The 18,030-nt window shown below is 35.4% G+C and overlaps 2 protein-coding genes across 2 annotated transcripts in view; both read left to right on the top strand.

The window, feature by feature from the left end:
* tpma (alpha-tropomyosin) overlaps nt 1-2,800 on the top strand; it is a 7,217-nt gene extending 4,417 nt beyond the window's left edge. The window contains exons 4-10 of the mRNA XM_016565922.1: nt 622-739; nt 875-945; nt 1,049-1,124; nt 1,234-1,296; nt 1,411-1,480; nt 1,903-1,981; nt 2,594-2,800. Coding sequence (XP_016421408.1) covers nt 622-739; nt 875-945; nt 1,049-1,124; nt 1,234-1,296; nt 1,411-1,480; nt 1,903-1,981; nt 2,594-2,597 — 481 coding nt within the window. The 3' untranslated portion in view covers nt 2,598-2,800. The remainder of the gene's footprint in view (nt 1-621; nt 740-874; nt 946-1,048; nt 1,125-1,233; nt 1,297-1,410; nt 1,481-1,902; nt 1,982-2,593) is intronic.
* A 1,313-nt stretch (nt 2,801-4,113) lies between these two features.
* LOC107750511 (F-box only protein 22-like) lies at nt 4,114-11,787 on the top strand. The gene is made up of 7 exons (XM_016565921.1): nt 4,114-4,319; nt 5,424-5,556; nt 5,679-5,763; nt 5,849-5,953; nt 6,057-6,209; nt 9,478-9,643; nt 9,989-11,787. Exons 1-7 carry the CDS (start codon nt 4,189-4,191, stop codon nt 10,380-10,382), a joined length of 1,167 nt encoding a protein of 388 aa, XP_016421407.1. The 5' UTR covers nt 4,114-4,188; the 3' UTR covers nt 10,383-11,787.
* Nucleotides 11,788-18,030: the final 6,243 nt, after the last annotated feature.

The following is an 18,030-nucleotide window of genomic DNA, read 5'->3' as shown; positions in this document are numbered from 1 at the left end:
TTAGCAATGCATATTACTAATCAAAAATTAAGTTTTGATATATTTAAGGTAGGAAATGTACAAAATATCTTCATGGAACACGATCTTTATTTAATATCCTAATGATTTTTGGCATAAAAGAAATATCGATCATTTTGACCCATACCTTGTATTGTTAGCTATTGCTACAAATATACCCGTGCTACTTATGACTGGTTTTGTGGTCCAAGGTCACAAATATGTTTTTATTTTCCCAATTTTATTTTCCATTTTTAATTGAGACATTTTTAAATAAAAGTTAAAACCATGATATGGAATTTTTAGAATTATATAAATCTAAAAATTAAATCATTTTAATTTTTGGGGTTACAAAAATGTGTAAAATATTATAGTTTTTATTGCAGTGAATTGAATATCAATTCATTAGATTTTGTCACATCGGTCAGATGGCAATGTATGATTTTAATTAACCTCTGATGTAGGATAAACCAAAATTGCATTTTAACGGGAGGATATAGACACTACTTTGATGCTTAATCTAATTCAAATTGATAGTTTATTTTAAACATATGCAATAGGCCTCATGATTTTTAGAGAGTTATAATAACACCCAAACCCTTTCCCTCTCTCCGTCTCTCTCAGAGGCATGAAGGTCATTGAGAACAGGGCCATGAAGGATGAGGAGAAGATGGAGCTGCAGGAGATCCAGTTGAAGGAGGCCAAGCACATTGCTGAGGAGGCCGACCGCAAGTATGAGGAGGTCAGTTTTTTCTTTCTTACTCTTATCATTTATTATAAATAAATGCAATAAAATTATGAATAAATCATTTCCAATAAACAATGTCTTCATCTTGGACAACATAACACATGTGCACTTCCTTGTGATGCTACACAGGTGGCCCGTAAGCTGGTGATTGTTGAGGGTGAGCTGGAGCGTACTGAGGAGCGTGCTGAGCTCAATGAGAGGTAAAAACAAACAAATTTAACACTTTCTAAAAACATATTTGCGTATCTGTAAGTCTCGGTGTGTCATTTTTTGTCTCCAATTTTCTGTCACTCCCACCTATAGCAAGTGCTCTGAGCTGGAGGAGGAGTTGAAAACTGTGACCAACAACATGAAGTCCCTGGAAGCCCAGGCTGAGAAGGTAAGCGTGTAAATGTTATGTGTATGTGTGAATTAGTGAATGTTCATCTATGTATATTTGTTTTGTGTGTTTGCATGTTAATCCTCTCATCTCTCTTTCCTGTCTACAGTACTCCGCTAAAGAGGACAAATATGAGGATGAGATCAAGGTCTTGACTGACAAGCTGAAGGAGGTGAGTTCATTCAGCCACCATCTTGTGTGTGAGTGTGTGTGTGTGTGTGTGTGTGTGTGTGAGTGTGAGTATGTGCTTACATATAAGAGGGCCTGACATCTCTCTGTGTTCCAGGCTGAGACTCGTGCTGAGTTCGCTGAGAGATCAGTCGCCAAGCTTGAGAAGACCATTGATGATCTGGAGGGTATGTCAACTTGTACCTCACTGTTGCTATTAGACATGGGCTAAATCCTTAGTTACATATTTACATCCTTGCAATATCAGGTTTAGGTTTGTTTTGCGTTCATCTGTTACAATTAACAGTTCACATAGTGATTTAAAGGATATGCCTTTAAATTAGCAGCAGTTCATATCACCACTGCTAGAATATACTATTTAGATATTTGAGAGATTTTATTTTTTCTTATGATTAAGGAAGGTAATTTCACTTCATTTCATTTCTGTTTTCCTAGTCTTTGCTTTTATCTGTCTCTCTCTGGCCACTTGTCATTGTTCGAACCACCTTTGCACTGCTTCCTTTCCCTTATTTTCTTGTTTCTCCATTCTTTTCCATTCCTCCCCACTCAACACCCCTCTACCATTCTGGCCTTTAATTGGCTACTTTAGATGAATTGTATGCTCAGAAACTCAAGTACAAAGCCATCAGCGAGGAGCTGGACCACGCTCTCAACGACATGACCTCCATGTAACTATCACCACATGTTACTCGTGTTCGTGTATGAGAGTGTGCACATGTGTTTGGTTTAATAGCATTTCCAGTTTCTCTGTCTGCTAGTATAATCTAATTTTCAGGTTTGATGACAGATTTTAGACTGAACCCAGTATTAAGTTTAAAGCCTGCTTGACAAACCTTTCTATTGATTTACTAGGTATGAAGTTATGTATAAAAAATGAGATTACACACACACTGTCTTTCATCTGGAATGCATGATGACTCTCTTTTTTTATCTCTGGCATGCCCTTTATTGTTTGATATCACCATCTCTCATTTGTTTCAACTCGTTTTTTCTTTTTCTTTTCTCATTTATTTCAACTAATTTTTAAATGTAAACATTATGTTTACATTTTTTTGCAACTTGCTAAATTATTTATATGTGAATAAACAAATAAATTAATCTCAAAATGCCTGATGAAATCATTTTCTCACATGCATGAACATACTTGTTGCATGATTGACCAAATATATGTATATTTATCTGACACTGACAGTCTTTTTATATCTCTCGCGTGTCCTTTATTGTTTAACATCACCATCTCTCATTTGTTTCAACTCGTTTTTGTTTCTCCCCTTGCACAGTTAAATTTTTTGCATCTCATCTCTGGCTCTGGGCACCATCTGAGCGGCAACTCCTTCATTTCCTCCGTGTTTCTCTATTTTTCTCTGTTGCCGCTTTTCTCCATCGCACTATTCTCAGTGGGGATGGAGCTCTCAGTTCTATAGTCCCATCACTTGTACAGAAATTTTTTGCTTTCTGTAAAATAAAACTTCCTCCCATCTCTGTAAGCTCCCCACTCCTTTCTCTCTTTAGTATGTCTTAACTCTTTTGATTTCATATGTCCTTAATTTATTGTCGAGAAGCTTGAATAAAGTCCAAAAAAAGCTCCTTTTCATCACCTTATGTTGCTTCTCTCTTTGGCAGCTCATGTACAGCTGTAATTCTCCTATTCATTCCATCACATTTTACAGCACAGCTTCTGTGGCATTGTAAATATTGGATTAAAAGAAAGCTCTTAGCATTTACTTTAGCAAACCATTTTGGGTAAATGCTTTTGGAACTAACATCTCTCCTTTAATTTTCACTCTTCTCTTCTCTTCTCTTCTCTTTGTGTGTCCTTCCTTATTTTTTTTGTTTTTTCATACTATTCCTTATTTCCTTTCCTTTCCTTTCCTTTCCTTTCCTTTCCTTCCCTTCCCTTCCCTTCCCTTCCCTTTTCTTATCTTCTCACCAGACTCCCTCTATCAACAGCTCCGGAAAAACTGAGTCCTTTCACATGAGCTCAGTTTAGCACTCAATGAATTCTAACCTCACAACAGAATGAGAGAAAACCAGGGCATACACTGAATATGAATATGAACACAGTCTATTGTTTGTATTACACACAGAGTAACCAATAATCTGTGATGACAGATAATCCATAATTTAATTATTCTTATATTGTTGGTACTGTGGGTTTTAAGCTTTTTTTTAATGTCAAGTCTAAAGATATATTATAAAATGTGAGGATTTACTGTGTATGGGTTGAATCTGCAAGAGTGACAAAACCTAAAGCTTAAATTTTAAATGTGAAAAAACATGGCAACCTGTTTTCTTTAAATGGTAAACAGCCTCAACCTTTTCAATGCATTTTACGTAAAGGGAAAAGTTTACATAGAAAGAGGAAAGTGCCTTCTGCATTATATAACACACCTTGGATCATTACCAAAGGTGAGTTGTGTTGTAGGAGTAGACTGTATTTACTAGTGTCAGTAGTTCTTCTAAAATCAGAAAAATATTTCTAGATTAATTATCTGAATTATACAGTTATAAAACTATCAGTCCATGTTTATCACATTTAAAAATGTGCCATTTCTGATATACATGCAATGTACAACCCTCAGGTACACAAATATAAATGTTTACTTTTTTGCAACTTGCTAAATTATTAATATAACTGGGGGAAAAAATAATTTAATTTCAAAATGCCAAATGCAATGCAAAAATGTTCTCACTTGCATGAACATACTTGTTGCGTCTTTATTTATTTATTTGACACTGACATATACATTTTTTAGTTCAAAATACAATCACAGTAAACATGTTGTAGTACAAGTGCTCGTTGTGAGACTTTTAAACAACTTCCGGTTCCGCCTCTGTGTGGTGGGTCAAATGTGAGAAGAGAATCCGTGTGAAAATGGAAGGGGATGCAGCTTCTCCAAACATATTGGGGGAAAGTAAAGCTGGATATATCCTGAGTAATGTTGCCGAGGTCGTGGAGAGGATTTTGACATTTGTGCCGACTAAAAATCTCCTCCGGATAGCAAGGTAATGATTCTAGCTGAGTGTTGATGTTTTAGCCTGTTAGCTTTGAGCTAATCAGAAGACCCCATTCAGACCATCACAGTTCAAGCGGTATTATATAAACTCATTTTATGAATGAACAGCATTTAAATGTACACGTTTATGTTGTTGAGTGATTAGGTTGGTACGATCTTCCTGGTTTCGCTTTTTCTTTCTCAAGACTAGATCAACTAGAATACACCAGTTATTGCTGCCAATACTTTAAATATTTTCAAAGTTTCGCACTTTTTAAAAGTGTGGTGATGTATTAATTAACGATAATTGATGATATTCATCTGGATGTCAGTTGTCACTCATCAGATTCGTAAACAGAATGCAAATGAATTAGTCTGGATGGTTTAACTGTTAGGTGATGATTTATTTGGGGTTTCTCTTAACAGCTCTGTCAGCTGATCTGTTTATCATAATAGCGTAAAATGCAAACAGCAGGGGCTCCAGAGCAAAACTGCAGTTGAAAAAAAAAACTGGTTTCTACAATGAAAAACTTAAATTATGTTTTTACTTGTTAAATTTTAGAATCGATCGGCGCTTCAATTCATTGAGTGCGTATTATTGTACCTTTTAACAATTTAACAATTAGTCATTATGAAGCTATCCTTCATATACAGTAGACTGATGATTGACGTTATACAAACTACAGTGTGTCTTAGAGTTTCTATTTAGTATTTTTTGTAAGAATATGTCTGCCTGTTTTGTTAATCTAGTAGTTGGCAGATTATTTTGAACAATAGCCATAAAAATACATGTATAATAACAATGGAGAATTAATAATTTAATGAATAAATGATCAAAAGCAAGTAATCTTATGTTTTTATTAAATAATGCTGTTAAAATACATAGTGTAATATTATATGTGCATATACATTGCAACATGCCATCCAAAAATCTCTTACTTGTTTTAGCAAAATATTTAAATATTTTTTTAGACAACAAATCATTGATTTATTACAACAAAACACTACAAATATCTTCATTTACGCATTTCCATATGAACAACCAGTTGCAGACAAAAATTTTTTTATAGCAATGACTGTTTGTATGTTGATATTGGTGTTTCTTTTTCTGTAGTGTGTGTAGGCTATGGAGGAATTGTGCACGCAGAGTCTTGAGGACACAGCAGAGACTGACCTGGCTCTCTGCCTCTGGCTCATCCATATACGAGGAGCATGTTTTGCTTAGAACTATGGCAGAAGACTTGGAGGTCTGATTGCTGCTTTTTTTTTGTAACAAAAGCAAAGTTAAAGTTATTATAAACTCTAGAAATGACAAGCATAATTTTTTACAGATTTTTAAAATGTTTTTCTTTCCTCTGACTCCCTACAGAAGGTCTATCTACTGCCCCAGACAGCTCTCCTAATGGTGAATGGAGAAAACTTCAATTGGCCTTTTAGTTACAGACAGAAAAAGGGTAAGTTACGTGATTATTTGTATTAAAAACCTGTTAGTCATGATGAGGAGATTCACCCGTTCACTTCCATCCTTCCTTGTTACAGCCAGGAAGTGTGAGAATGAAGTGGCGTCTGATCCTGTCGAGAAGCTGAGACGCTTACTGCCTACCACTTGTGATGTAGTAGGAATTGTTGCATCAGGAATTGTTGGTAAGACTAATTTTCCCTCTTTCCCTGTGTTCTGCCGTTACTGTGTTTGATGGTAAGGTCAGTGCAGCAGTGTAACTGTAATTTCTTATGCTGTGTGCTATAGTGACCCCCAGTGGTTCACCCAGCAGCCCCCCAGAAGAGCATGAAGAGGGTGAAGCTGGCTTCAGTCTGCTTTTCCCTGCCATGGATGGGGTCACCATCCGGCCTTTTCACTTCTGCAAAAAGAGCCTCAGTGAATCGGCAATGGAGGAAGCAGGTGAGTTGTTTAGATTGTAGTAACTGGTGCGATTTCTTTTTAAGTAGGACCATCTTTTCACTAAAACAGTGAAAGTCTGGGGTTGGTTTGAATGACATGGTTTTGGGTGAAGGTTTTTTTAGTTTTTAGTTTTGTTTTGTTTTTTAAAAGAAGCATTGAAGTCTCTATGCTCACCAAGGCTGTGTTTATATGATCAAAAATACAGTAAAAATAATATTGTTAAATATTATCGCAATTTAAAATAACTGTTTTCTAAATGAATATATTTAAAAATGTAGTTTATTCAGGGCGTAAAGTTTTCAGTCGCTACGACGGATTTCCGTCAATTGGAAAAAATGAGGGGAAAAGAAACATGTAGCACGTTGTTGTTGTTCTGCCAAACTGTTCCCATTAAAACAGTAGGTAGTACAATTTGACAACGAAAAATGCTACCTGTCAAATTATGGTTTATTAATGTCTACACTTACCACAACCCTAAACCTACCCTTACAGTAATGCAGATACAGTAATTATGTGTTATATTCTGCGGTTGTGGCTAGAAGGGATACAGCTACCGGAAACCAACATTAAAAATGTTTTCTAACTATTAGATTGTGTTTTATTAAAGTCTACACCTACCCTTACAGTAATGCAGATACGTTAAATATTGTTGTTCAGCATGAGAAAAAGGATGCAATATTGATTGAAGCCCTGGTAGGAAAATCTGACGGGTAGGATAAAATGTCAGGACACCGGCACACCAAAAATCATCCCTGCCACGGCTGCAGCTTCTCAGTGACAACATAGTGACGCCGCTGGCATCATTCACAGTCGGGTTATTAGCAGAGAACACAGAGCAGGACTTGAATTTCGGCACGGGATTGCGTCTATAATAATTCTACTCATTCCCGCATGTTCCGCGCTTACAACGCCATGACAGCTGACGGAATGTATCAATTGCACGTGCTTTTGAGTCTTGCTTATTTAAAGTGAAGGTGAACTCACTGGCGCGCTCTCTTATAGACCATATTCATGCGCCCACAAATCGCGATAAAGGAGAGTGACAGCTTTTAAAGATTATTAAGGGAGTTTGCAAATGTGATATTGATTTAATACAATAGTTCAATAAACAATAAGTTAATATTAAGTGACTTACGTTGTCTAACTAAAACACTACTGCCTGATTTTACTCTATTTCATCAAGGGAAATAATTCCAAATAAAGTCACAGCTCAGCCGCTGCGCATCTCCAAGCAAACACAGCGGTGTTTCATTCATGAATGAGAAAGTGCGTTTGTAAACGAATCTAGTGAGTCAATGATTCAATTAGCCATTCATATAGACTGAATGAATCAGCTGTTCGAACGAATCAATTGAATTAATGATTTAGTGATAAAATCAGTGACTTGCCACCACCTACTGGCGGTTTTAATTTCATTTTTAACGTATAATTTCAGTTATTTAAATCATTTAATATTTCTATATTGAAAATGTTATATTTAAAACAATCTCAACATGAATTTAAATGCACTCATGCCACCTCTGAGCCTCATTAACCGTCTGAAAATGTACCTACAAGCCACTTTTGTGTTCTTCTGTGCCACCTCTGTAGTACAAATAAATTTTTCATTAATACTAATTTCATGATTGGTAACTTATTTGTCTTATTCTACTTCTTAATATATTGTTTTAATTAGACTTTTTATAAAGCTTATAAACATACGTTTTTGAATTTGACATAATGATGACATACTTTTAATAAAATTTGAAAAATGCCAATACAAAGGTAAAACGTAAATGCCCCTGTAAATCACTTTGAGTCAAATAATGTACCTAGGCTACAAGCCACTTTTGTGTTCTTCTGTGGCACCTCTGTAGTACAAATTAATTTTTTATTAATACTAATTTCATATGATTGGTAACTTATTTGTCTTATTCTACTTCTTAATATATTGTTTTAATTAGACTTTTTATAAAGCTTATAAACATACGTTTTTGAATTTGACATAATGATGACATACTTTTAATAAAATTTGAAAAATGCCAATACAAAGGTAAAACGTAAATGCCCCTGTAAATCACTTTGAGTCAAATATCTCCTCGTTTTAGGAAGGCAAATTTTTTATCAGAATTTGATTATTGATCAGAAGTTGCTCCTAATTTTTTTTAAATTAGGAGGACAAGCACTCCTAAAAAGAAACCTAAGTGTAGAGCCCTGTGTAACAGTATATTAGAACCGTGCATGAGGTCTTAAAGAGACAGCAGCCTAAATAAACCTCCATTATACAGTGAAGACTAACCAGTGTTATTTTACAGTTGAATAGATTATAGTTAGACCTAACTAGGGCTGCACGATAAATCGCATGCGATATTTAATGCGCATCTTGTCAGTAAAGCCGCTTCTGTAATCAGCGGTAAATCTCCATCACCTGCGGGCTTTCACATGGAGCAGCATTAACTACACAGAGCCGTTGTTCACTGACAAGCTGCGCAAAACCACGTTCATAATCGCGCAATTTTTTGCGCAGCTTGCCAGTGAACAACGGCTGGGTCTGACTTCCAAGCAGCCAGGAGGTGTGTGAATTTATATATCAGAGTGTTAATGTATTCATAGAAAGATGATGTTTGTTTTCATAAAAATACAAAACCATCTATAAAAGAATTAATTAGCCCTTATTATATTAAATCAAAGTTATGTAATATTTCTTTTTAGTATAATAAATATAAAAATAAAATAAGATACACTACCAGTCAGAGGTTTAAAATTATTAAGATTTTTAAAGAAGTGTCTTATGCTCACCCAGGCTGCATTTATTTGTTTTAAAAAAATAATTGTAAAAAATAATTACAATTTAAAATAACTGTTTTCTTTATTAAATTAATCAAAAAATTTTTTTTTTTTTTTTTTTCTGTGATGGCAAAGCGGAATTTTCAGCAGCTATTACTCCAGACTTCAGTGTCACTTGATCCTTCAGAAATCTGATTTTGTCTTCATTAAACATTTGTGCCGCTTCCAATTTTTGTGAAAACTGTGAGACTTTTGTTTCAGGATTCTTAAAATAGAAAGTTCAAAAGCACATTTTGAATTTGAAATAGAATCTTTTGTAATATTAAAAACGTCTTTTTGATCAATTTAAAGAGACAGTTCACCCAAAAATGAAAATTCTGTCATTTACTCAACCTCATGCCATTCCATCTTACTAACCCCAAACTTTTGAATGGTAATGTATATAGACATTGGTTTGGTTGGATGGTAATTCATGTCAGAATACTCTGTATTTGATTTTCAGGGTTGATTAATAACCCTGATCTAAAGGTGGTGCTAATGTTTGACTATGAGACCTGGAAAGCTGGAGGGGGGTGCTTTCTTAACAAGCTGCTGGAACCTCTTTCTCAAAATAATGTACTTATTGTTGGAGGACAAGTTGAGAGGGCCTTTTCCAATAACACAACCTGGTAAGTAAAGAAAGTTCTTGATTTTAGATGAGTAAAGTTAGTTCCGGTTTTCTTTTTTGTCATGTTATATGTAGAGGTTTTATGGTCAAGACTTTATACTTCCTCTTCTCTCTATTTTTGTCCATTTTTTCCCCCTCATCTGCCCACTATGTGAACAAGCATGTTCACATAATCAGCATGATTTCACACTGTGCCTTTCGACATCATGATCATTTGTAATGTAACATTTTCTCAGTGTCACATACAGGAAGCTGTTTTTCTCACTTTGTTTCCTCTGTTGTCTCAGACATTATTACAAATCTAATCTTCGTTAGTGAGGTTCGTATGTGTTCTGTCTGTTTGCAGCTGTTCTCTAGGCTCTTTTGGTGCAGTAGGACTGACCTTCAGTGGCTCCAAGATCCAGGGTGCCACAGTGCTGGTGGACCAGGATGTAAGCAGCCCAAAAGCAGCAGAGGCCACTATCCAGCGGCTGAAGGCTGCTAATATCCCAGAGAGAAACACCATGGGCTTCATGTTTGCCTGTGTGGGTCGCGGCCACAAAAGCTATAATAACCAGCGCAACGTGGAGGCCACTGCTTTCCGCAAGATCTTCTCCAACATTCCGCTCTTGGGATTCTTTGGCAATGGGGAGATCGGCTGCGACCGTATTGTCAAAGAGAGCTACACATTGAGCGAGACAGATGCTGATGGACTACAGCACTCTTTTACTACAGTCATGAGTCTGGTGCATTTTGGCTAACACGAACTCAAAACTGAGACTGCAAATGTCTAGGAATCCCCTTATTAACTTGATCTTTGAAGACAGACACCAGCTGCTTGTTTAAGTTAACAGAGCAGGTCTGATGGTGATCAGGTATAATTCTCCTAGGTTCTTTCCTTTTGACTTTTTTCCTTAAATCAGGATGTCAGGAGGATATTTGACATCAAAAAACATTTAGGGACTTGAACTCTGCCTGCAGGTACAATTTTGAGAGCAAGCTAATTCTGATGTCTGAAAACACTGAAGTGTCCTCTTACATCTTGTTTGGGAAGGTCATTACTTATAGAACGGTTCTGAAGAACGATTAGGATTTAGTTTGAATGGCATGGTGCTAAACCTTGACCTTTGACTTCAGTTTTAAATGTAAAACTTTTTTTTATTTTTTTATGTGTAGAGCAGAACTGAAATCTGTCAACCGATCAGGCCTTATATACAAATAGTTTGAAAAATTCAGGCACTTTTTAGCTAATTGTGATGGAATGGCTAATGATATAGCAGGTCATCAACCTTGGTACGGCTTATGGGCCTTTGGCGGGAATTCCACTATCTTCACTTCTGATTTTACACATAAATATGTGCTCCAGATTGATTGCTGACCTAGATTGACTGTCCAAATGGTCATGTCCAGTAGCAAGTGCTACAAAACTGCAGGAAGAGTATTCACAATGAAAGAAAGAAAGAATAGCTGTTAGCTATTTAGCGCAACAACCGACTTGCTAGCAGTTCTTAGTGTCTGTATTGGAATAATAATGGACAGAAGTGGAAAAAGTGGAATTTCTTTGTAATATTTCAGTGTATTTACGCTGCCTGTCCCAATCAAAATCCTGTAAAAATCCAGTTTCAGGGTAATCCTCCATTTCTGTATCCAATAGTTCAGTTGAGTTCTTAAAGATTAATAATTTATTCTGTGCACTAGCTAAATAACACATTGTGTTGTCCACAGATAAGTGAAGTCTCAAAGGGCTATTTGCCTGCATTGTGGAGATATACAGTATATTTGCTGCAGTATTTAGAAGGTTGATTTAAACTGTTGTTGCCAAATCTTTTTTCCCAACTTTCTTAAGATCATATAGATAATACTTGGCTTTGCATTAAGGAAAGTAAGTTTTACTACTGTCATGTTTTTTTTATGACGGTGTATTGTTTTTTCTTCATCTGAACCTGCTGCTGAGTCATGCAGTTATTGGCCCATTATGTCTGCATGTATATAATTATGTATATAATAAAATCAATGATGTCACTAACTGTTGGTTAGTGTGATGCAGTCCATACCCTTTTTTTTGTAAGGTCTACATGCGCAGAAGTAAACTATATGACATGGAAAATTGAACTTTTGTGTTCCTATTTATTCCAACAGCAAAATAAAAAATCAACTAGGCCTATTGCCTTTGAAATTCTAAAAGAGGAAACAAATACTGAGAAATGAATTACGGCAGATGAATGAGAGAAATATGTCAAATTTAGACACCCCATCTCTATACTCTATGTAATTTAATGCCAGGACAATATAACTCACAGTATAGTGTTACAATTACTAGATTGACGGTATTAATTATTGCAATCTGTGAAAAGGATCCAAGAATTCATAGATACGTTCAGTCTTATTTCTTCAGTAGATGGCGCTCTCGTGCAACAGCAGTGTTTCATTAAAGCGATCAGTGGATTTATTTGGTAATTCCAGTCAAAATGATCCATAAATAATATCTAAATACCAAGTAAATTAATAATTTACTTAAATCTTAAAATTCTAAAGCCCAAATAAATCGATTATTTACTGTGAAATTAGTGATGAACATGATATTTGATAGTAGTCACAGGGTGATGAGCTCCAGTTTTCTTTGTTGTGTGTGTATTAGATGTCAACGCTGTGTCAACGCAAACGTTGTGTTTATGTTATAAGGTACATAACACAGAGATTTGAAATTCTAAAAGTGCACATATTTATAACTCAAATGCAAGTGTTTATCTAGTTGATGCTGATGTTGCTGTTGTGTAGTGTCTGTCACACACCAGCCAATGTATAAAAAACCTTTACAGTGTAATAACTTTCATTTCTTAGTATTTCTAAATAAAATCGTAATGTTAAGGATGTGTTTGTTCTGTAGTATCACATCCATGATTTTTAAAAAGCTCAGTTCCATTATCATTCAAGGAACTGTCACAACATAAGCATGACACCCCACTTAGTCTGGATTTTCTTTAATGAGCATCACGCTAATTAGCTATTATTAATTAAACACAATTTTGTTGTGAATTAAATGTACTCAAATATTTACGCAAGGTTGTTAATTTAATGCAAGTCAGACCTACAACGACATGCTAAAAGCATGACATGCTAATGTGACCGACTGTTGCTAATTGTGCACCAGCCAATGTATAAAAAACCTTTACAGTGTAATAACTTTCATTTCTTAGTATTTCTAAATAAAATCGTAATGTTAAGGATGTGTTTGTTCTGTAGTATCACATCCATGATTTTTAAAAAGCTCAGTTCCATTATCATTCAAGGAACTGTCACAACATAAGCATGACACCCCACTTAGTCTGGATTTTCTTTAATGAGCATCACGCTAATTAGCTATTATTAATTCAACACAATTTTGTTGTGAATTAAATGTACTCAAATATTTACGCAAGGTTGTTAATTTAATGCAAGTCAGACGTACAACGACAAGCTAAAAGCATGACATGCTAATGTGACCGACTGTTGCTAATTGTGCAAAGAGCCGGTAAATGAGAACTGATACTATTTTGTTCCCTAGCCAAACCATATATTTACAACTGAAAAGTCAGTCATACATATTCATTATTACATATTATCTACATAATAAAATAATTTCAATAAACTGTTACTTGGTTCTCATTAAAAATAAGACAAAGAAAGAAACAATTAAGACACTTGGTAGGCTATTTATAATAATACATTTTAAATAAGTTTAATAATATTTACATTTGTATAATTAAATATATGTAGCTTTAAAAATTATTCAGGGAAGCACTTTTAAGCGCAATGTCGGGTGGTCAGGCCCCTTAAATATCAAAAGAGTTAAGAGTTTAAAAACAGCCCGAATTCAGCTCTCAAATGAATGCAAAGCCTCAATAATTCAGCAGAGCTACATTACCACTGGCTGGAATAATGGACAGTTTAGAATTCACTGGGGAGACAATCTACATGTTTCGTCTGATTACCTCTGTCTCTGGGTCATTCAAGTGTTTGTGGTTTCTGACCAAACTTTTCTTTAGCTGGCCTCGTGCGTCTCCCCAACAAAGTGCAAATTAACCACTTCTGCCTAAAACCAGATCATCAGTATTCATACTGCAAACATGACTTTAATAAAACCACAGGCAGTTATTGTCCCAACTCTCTGAAGACTTCATTTTCATGTTTTTCTCAAAAATAGTAGACAAGACTCCGCTGTCTGCAACTATAAACACAATTTTCAACTGTCCTACAAATGCCCTTTATAGCACAGGAAACTTGTAGCACTCAGTAGGTACGCTTTTATAAATTCTCATCATATCAGCTCTCATTTGTTTGATGGAATGTTGTTAAGTGAAGAAAACTGGACCTGAAACTACCCCTGAGATACTTTTGACACCGATGGAGGGAGACAGTAAGTTAGGGTAACAATGAAAGGGTTGAGTGCAGATATGTGACAAGCAGTTCCTGCTCTGACCATTAGACACAGAACTCAATTATTCAGATCTTTCATAACCCGTGCGCTTGAACTGTGACTTTAATCCCATTAAAACTGCAAGACCACAATCAAAAATCTTTTATTTTTTATTTGATTTTTTATAGTAGGCTAGGCTATAGTCTAAGAAAATCACTCTGGATCTTTATTATTTGCTATTATCTACAGAAATGTAGTATGTGTTTTCAGATAATAACTAGAGATGAGCAGAAAAACAACAGTTCATATATTATAAAGCCAGTCATGATCAAATAATTTGATGTGTGTTCCTTTAGATTTTCATATCTCTAGAAACTTGTTGGCTTTAAATGAGTGCCAAAAGGAGCATTTTTGGCATCTGAAAAGCTTCCATGTTTGCAGAGAACAAATAATTAAAAATGCTGACAACATTCATTCCTTTGCAGTCAATGAATTTCTGAATTCTTTATAGTATTGAACGTCTGGATTCATAGCAAAATCAATACACAAGTAACCCAAACAATAATATTGCTGGATGTTGAAGCATTGCACACAGTAGTCAAATGGCCACCACATCCAATCCTAAACCATCTTTCAAAGAGATATGAGCCAGGCGAAAAAAAATGCAAATAAATTATACATCATATTTTAAAAAGCTTCTCAGGTTTCTTTTTGAAAACATTCTTCTTAAGTGCATGGCACCCCAGTGAAGTGAAATTGCTCGGCTGAAGACATCTACTCCAGAGACTGTTACCATGGCTACAGAGGAGTTTTCTACACTTTGCATTAACATAAAAGTTTTCCGCTGGATGGATTTTAGCCTCTACTTTCTGTAGAAGAACTGGGTCAGACACACAGAGCAAAGCTGGGAGACTAGGAAAGCTGGATTTAGTCAGAGGGACAGGAGAAGTCTGACACTGTGGGAAAAAATTTGCAAAAACTGTACCTTTTGGGGGTACAACAATCCATAAAATTTAGTACCTTTGATTATTAATATGTACTCTTAATGTACTATATGAACCTTTTAACATTAAATAAGATATCTCTTTGAGTGTACTTCCCCAATGACAAGCTGTTGTATCCCTAAAAGTGAAATTTTTGCACATTTCTTTTTCGGTGTGATTGATTAAGATTAAGTTAAGTGTATAATTAAGATGCAGTTAAAACACACTGGACTATGAAACGGAATGAACCATTGAGACAGACAAGAATACTTTACAAAAATGACAAAATGAGAGTTACAAAAAAAATGAAATTTGGAAAATTTTATATTAAAATGTTTTTGATTGCCATTATTTTAATTAATAATTTATTCAATTTAACAAATGTAATACCCATTATATCAAAATTACATTAAATGTATATTTTATTGTATATTTGTATATTTTATTTATATTTGTTATAGATAAGGCAGACAGACAGACAGACAGACAGACAGATAGATAGATAGATAGATAGATAGAATAAAAATAAATCAATGAGCTAATAAATAAATGTATAAAATAAATTTATATTTTGGGTTTTCAAAACCACATTTTTTATTTTGTTTACATTTGTCAAACAGAAAATGACAAATGAGCCTGCAGACAAAGTATGAAACTATAAAACAAATATAAAGCTCTCTACTAAACTTCTTTAGTTTAATAACTTGTCGTTTCCAAGAATAATTATTTTATGCCGCTAAATGTTATCAATAAAGATATTCTTCGTTATATTAACCCTGTGATCATTGTGTGACCCCACAATAAACCATCTGGGAATACATGCAAACAAACGGTCTCACAACTAGACACACTTTAAAAGAGTTGAACTTCACTGATCGTGCTGGATGCTTTCTTAGAGAGCTCTGACAAAACAGGGCATGAGGGTCTACGTGTGGGTGTGGGTAAGGGATCGGAGTCCAGCAGCACTTCCCTGTGGCCCCTCCTGGGAGCTGTCCATCAGCTGCGCTCAGCTAAATGCACTCACATATGAATATTTCAGTGCCATTTAATGCTCCTGCTGCAGCCCCCAAGGAGCCCGGCATCAATTTGTGAACAAGCCGTTAAAAGCCAGGACGTATAATCCAGAGTGAGAGCTGCTCTCCTCCCCACCAGGCCTCAAGTCCCCAGCTACAGCTTTGGCAACTTTCTCCTGCCAAACTCTGCTGACTTCCCCCACCCCGGTTTAAAAATATATGTATATCTGAGTGAAGCAGCAGACAGATGGTCTGGTCATTTGCGCCCAGTTGGTCAGTGTTCCCAGAGCGCTTGTTGCTGTGCAGTCTGCTGGCTGTTAGGCAGTGGAGAGGGCAGTGATAGTCTGTTCATCTTCTGGCCCCATGGTCCTGCTAAAACGCTCACATGGAGAAGGACAGCGAGGATAAAATAGCCACGCTCACACCGCCTGCCTGCCCACTATAGTCCCATGGGCACCTGAAGCAGAAATGGCCATATTTAGATATATACATGCCATTGTTCGCTCATCAGGTGTGAAAACATGAAATATATACTACCAGTATAATACTACCATACAAGCATAATATATATACACTACCAGTCAAAAGTTTTTGAATAGTAAGAATAATATATATACACTACCAGTCAAAAGTTTTTGAACAGTAAGATTTGTGATGTTTTTTAAAGGCAGACAGATGGTCTGGTCATTTGCGCCCAGTTGGTCAGTGTTCCCAGAGCGCTTGTTGCTGTGCAGTCTGCTGGCTGTTAGGCAGTGGAGAGGGCAGTGATAGTCTGTTCATCTTCTGGCCCCATGGTCCTGCTAAAACGCTCACATGGAGAAGGACAGCGAGGATAAAATAGCCACGCTCACACCGCCTGCCTGCCCACTATAGTCCCATGGGCACCTGAAGCAGAAATGGCCATATTTAGATATATACATGCCATTGTTCGCTCATCAGGTGTGAAAACATGAAATATATACTACCAGTATAATACTACCATACAAGCATAATATATATACACTACCAGTCAAAAGTTTTTGAACAGTAAGATTTGTGATGTTTTTTAAAGAATTCTCTTCTGCTCACCAAGCCTGCATTTATTTGATCCAAACTATGGCAAAAGCAGTAATACTGTGAAATATTTTTACTATTGAAAATAACTGCTTTCTATTTGAATATATTAAAAAATGTATTCCTGTGATCAAAGCTAAATTTTCAGCATCATTACTACAGTGTCACATGATCCTTCAGAAATCATTCTAATATGCTGATTTGCTGTTCAATAAACATTTTTTATTATTATTATCAATATTTAAAACAGTTGAGTAAATTTTTTTTAAAGATTTTTTGATGAAAAGAAAGATCCAAAGATCAGCATTTATCTGAAATAAAAAGCTTTTGTAACATTATACACTATACTGGTCAATATCACCATAGAGTGCCTTTCAACCCTCACAATACTCAAAGATTTTGGTTTTAATTTCCCATTCGCTTTATGTCATGTCATGAATAGTAGACACTCAAGTACTATAGAAACATATTAGCGGAGCTCCCACACATTTTTTTTAGATAATTATGGGCCATTATTCTAAGCATAAACCATAAGATATGTCCACCCTGTCATGGACATATATATTACTGTTAAATACGTTTTCATTGCAAAATTAAGATGCAAATTATATTTTCTGAAAGTTATGATGTCCCTTTCCTAAACATGATTATTTGTTTGCTTTTAAATTATACCGATGCAACATTATATATATATATTTGTGTTTTTACACTAATCAATTATGTAATGGAAATATAAGGGTCAATATCACCATAGAGTGCCTTTCAACCCTCACAATACTCAAAGATTTTGGTTTTAATTTCCCATTCGCTTTATGTCATGTCATGAATAGTAGACACTCAAGTACTATAGAAACATATTAGCGGAGCTCCCACACATTTTTTTTTAGATAATTATGGGCCATTATTCTAAGCATAAACCATAAGATATGTCCACCCTGTCATGGACATATATATTACTGTTAAA

The sequence above is a fragment of the Sinocyclocheilus rhinocerous genome, unplaced genomic scaffold, assembly GCF_001515625.1.
Source record: "Sinocyclocheilus rhinocerous isolate Xijiao unplaced genomic scaffold, SAMN03320098_v1.1 scaffold19, whole genome shotgun sequence".
NCBI classification, from domain to species: Eukaryota; Metazoa; Chordata; class Actinopteri; order Cypriniformes; family Cyprinidae; genus Sinocyclocheilus; species Sinocyclocheilus rhinocerous.
This window is presented reverse-complemented; position numbering and strand designations above follow the sequence as displayed.